The sequence below is a fragment of the Pygoscelis adeliae genome, unplaced genomic scaffold, assembly GCF_000699105.1.
Source record: "Pygoscelis adeliae isolate BGI_AS28 unplaced genomic scaffold, ASM69910v1 Scaffold359, whole genome shotgun sequence".
Lineage (NCBI taxonomy): Eukaryota > Metazoa > Chordata > Aves > Sphenisciformes > Spheniscidae > Pygoscelis > Pygoscelis adeliae.
Window position 1 is genome coordinate 848,462 of NW_008825553.1, and position 3,101 is coordinate 851,562.

General features: G+C 59.9%; 1 protein-coding gene across 1 annotated transcript in view; it reads right to left on the reverse strand.

Moving 5' to 3' along the window:
* Positions 1–2,223, reverse strand: part of LYPLA2 (lysophospholipase II) — a 4,465-nt gene extending 2,242 nt beyond the window's left edge. The window contains exons 1-3 of the mRNA XM_009332145.1: positions 2,118–2,223; positions 1,292–1,323; positions 553–618 (exon numbers count right to left, since the gene is read on the reverse strand). Coding sequence (XP_009330420.1) covers positions 553–618; positions 1,292–1,323; positions 2,118–2,195 — 176 coding nt within the window. The 5' untranslated portion in view covers positions 2,196–2,223. The remainder of the gene's footprint in view (positions 1–552; positions 619–1,291; positions 1,324–2,117) is intronic.
* Between the last annotated feature and the right edge of the window lie 878 nt (positions 2,224–3,101).

Sequence of the window (3,101 nt, forward strand, 5' to 3'; positions counted from 1 at the left end):
GTCCCTCTCCTCGCTGCTGCCGAGCCAGGAGATGCTGAGGGAGCAGCTGCCTCTGCTGCTGAGACGGGACACTGGGAAGCCGAGGCCCTGCTGTCGGGGACGCCGCTGCGGGCAGAGGTCTCCCAGCCCGGTGAGTGCCCCCGTGCAGGGGCTGCTGTCGACACTGGGGACACATCGGGGGGGCGTTTCCTTCCCTTTCTGCTGAGCCCCCTCCTGCCTGACCAGGGGAAGGAGCTCCAGCGCTTTTGGCTTTCACTGCAGCCATCGGGGAGAGGCAGAGGACAGGACAGGGGAGAAAACAGACTAAGAGCAGCAGCTCCCGCGCTGATCAGCTCTGTGGGGAACCACTCTGCCTGCGGGCAGAAAATGTCAGGGCTGGGGCCCTGAACGAACCGGCCACAGCAGGAGAGCAAGCCTCACTGCACAGCCCCACGGGTAGGTCAGGGCACAGGCCACCATCTGCCTCTACAAACAGTCTCGGCAGCGGGCACTGGCCTCACAGCCCCCCCAGACCCCTCCCAAGGCCCTTCCCGAAGCAAGGACGGCACTTACGCGTGAGGGCAAATATATTTCACGTAGGGGAGGCGGATGGAGGAGAGAGCGTCAGCCCAGCTGTGCCTGGGGAGAGAGGGAGAGGAGGGAGTTCAAGGCTTGCCTTAGCATTTTGGAGGATGCTGGCGAAGGTGAGGGATTTCCCCCAAGGACAGGTTTTCTCCAAGGCTGCTGGCCCCTTGCCCCTGCTCCAGCGTTGTTTTACCAGGTCCTGCCCACCCCAGCAGCCTGAATCCCAACGTGAATCCCCGGCACAGATCTCCTCTGCGGCAGGGCAAAGGCAGCACACAAAGCCCCGCAGCCGGAGGCAGGGGAGCTGCTATCAGCAAGGGAGGAGGGAGAATCTCCTGTGCGGGGAGAAGCCTTTCGTTACTGCTGTATCTCACGCTGTCCTCTAAGGCGGCCTTGCACATTAGAAAGGTGCGCTCGCGTAGACACAACCCAACTCCCACGGACTGGAAAAACCGCAGTGCTTATCTGCTTGCCTTAAAGAAAGCAGAAAATCAAACCCGCAGGAGGCGGGGGGCTGCCAGGATCATAAATATTCAAGTGCAGACAGCCGCTGGCCGGCGATTCCCTGTGAGGGTGGCGCAGGCACGGCTATTGGACCGAGCTCAAAGCCCCAGACAAATCTCGGAGCTGCCCCTGGGGAGAGCAGCACCGGCGCTCGCAGCAAAGGGCCGGGCCCGCATTCAGCAAACCACGCGTCACAGCCAGAGCCAGCTCCAGGAATACTCACCCCGTGTCTCCAAGGCCATGTAAAAAAATGACCTGTTAAATTAAGCAGAAAAACAAAAGAATTAGCTGGTGCGACAGCCGGTGCCCTGGGAGAGAGGCAGGGCTGAGCTCACGGGGCGGCGGCAAAAGGCCACTTAGTCACTCACTAGAGGAGACTCAAACAGGCAGAAATTAGCCGATGCTAATGACACGTCTCTACAGCTTTGAGCATGACGGATGGGTGGAACAGGCACATCATCATGCCACAGAGCCTGCTGCCACAGCCAGGTTCGTGGGCGTCGGCGGCCCCTTGGCTGCCCAGAGTAGCAGAGGGCCAGGGAGCGACGGATCGTCCCGCCAGGCTGCACGGCACCACGCCGAGCGGAGGCCGAGCTTGCCAAGGACTCACAAAACCCATCTCTACGGGCTTTTCATCTAAGACTTGAGCAGCCCCTCAGCGACAGGGAGCAGAGGGAGGGCAGCCTGTGGCGCCCCAGGGAAGGACAGAGGATTTTCTTTGGGGGATTTGCTTTTAAAAGCTTTAATAGCCAAATCAGCTCCAACTCCCACCAACTTCCCTGCGGGTCAAGCCTAGCTGTGAGACTGCTTCCACACTGGGCCAAGCACCAGTAACAAACAGCCCAGCCGAAAGGACGGTTACTCTTCCCCAGCAAGAGAAGAACTCGCTGGTCCTGCATCCCCCTTCGATGCACCAAGATGTACATCTGAAGAGCTGAGGGACTACGGGCTCAGCTCCTGGCCCCTCCGAACCCCAGGGAAGCAGCTCCTTAGCTTCAAGACTGCTAAAAGGGAAGAAGGAGGTGAGGCAGGAGGGGTCCGGCCCTTACCGCGGCAGTCTCCCGCTCTGCCCCTGAGACAGTCACTGCATCAGCGAGGAGGGGGACAGACATGTTGTTACCACACATACACCGAGAGAGACTCAGACACTGGCACCTGCGGGACAGAGGGACAAAGGTAAGGTAGGAAAACACTCCCTTCTTCCCCCTCCCTCAACAATTTGCTCCAGAGGGACCAGCTATTTGGGACAAAATCAAAGAGTACCTGAAGTCTTTGATGTTTAAGCCCTTGGGACAGCCCTGCTCCATCCCTGGCCTCTCAACGCCGGAGAGCCAGGAAGCAGAAAATGCTTCCCACGTCACAGCACCAGATGCGTGCGAGTGGGGATGCGCGTGTGGGGTGTTGGAAGCGTTAAAATTAGCTCTTTCTGTTACACCTCAAAGCCAAAGTTATTTCTGTGACTGTAACGACGTGGGCAGAGGGCGGCCGGGCGGCGCGCAGCCTCAGCATCCCTTCCCGGGGGCCGGCGGAGCCGAGGAGGAGCCTGACCCACATCTGCTCCGATGGGGAAGCAGGAAACGCCAGCCCTCGGCACGCAGCAGGCAACAGCACAGGCTTTACAGCACTAATAAAAGGTCCAGCCCTTTTGTATGGAGCCGGCTGGGGATAAACCGGAGCGTTCAGGCGCTGGCCTGAGACCCAGCCCCGCGCTGCCTCACGGTCTCCTGCCAGCACGAAGGGCTGACCGTCACCTCCCGGATCCCGGTCACCTGCGGGGCGGGCGGCTCCGGCAGAGCTAACAGTCCCCACGACACCACCTTCAGACGCGACAGTCGATGGTGTTTGTTCCCAGTCCGGCGCAAATCACTAAAACTACCGCACCTCACGTGACAGGCCCTAACGCCCGCTTACCGCCCAGGACTAATTAGATCAGAGCACGTTTACAGCGCTGCCATCATCTCCCAGGAGCAAGATCAGACCCCACGGTCTGCTCCAGTCTTCACATCTCACAGCGAGCACTATCCCCAGAGGAT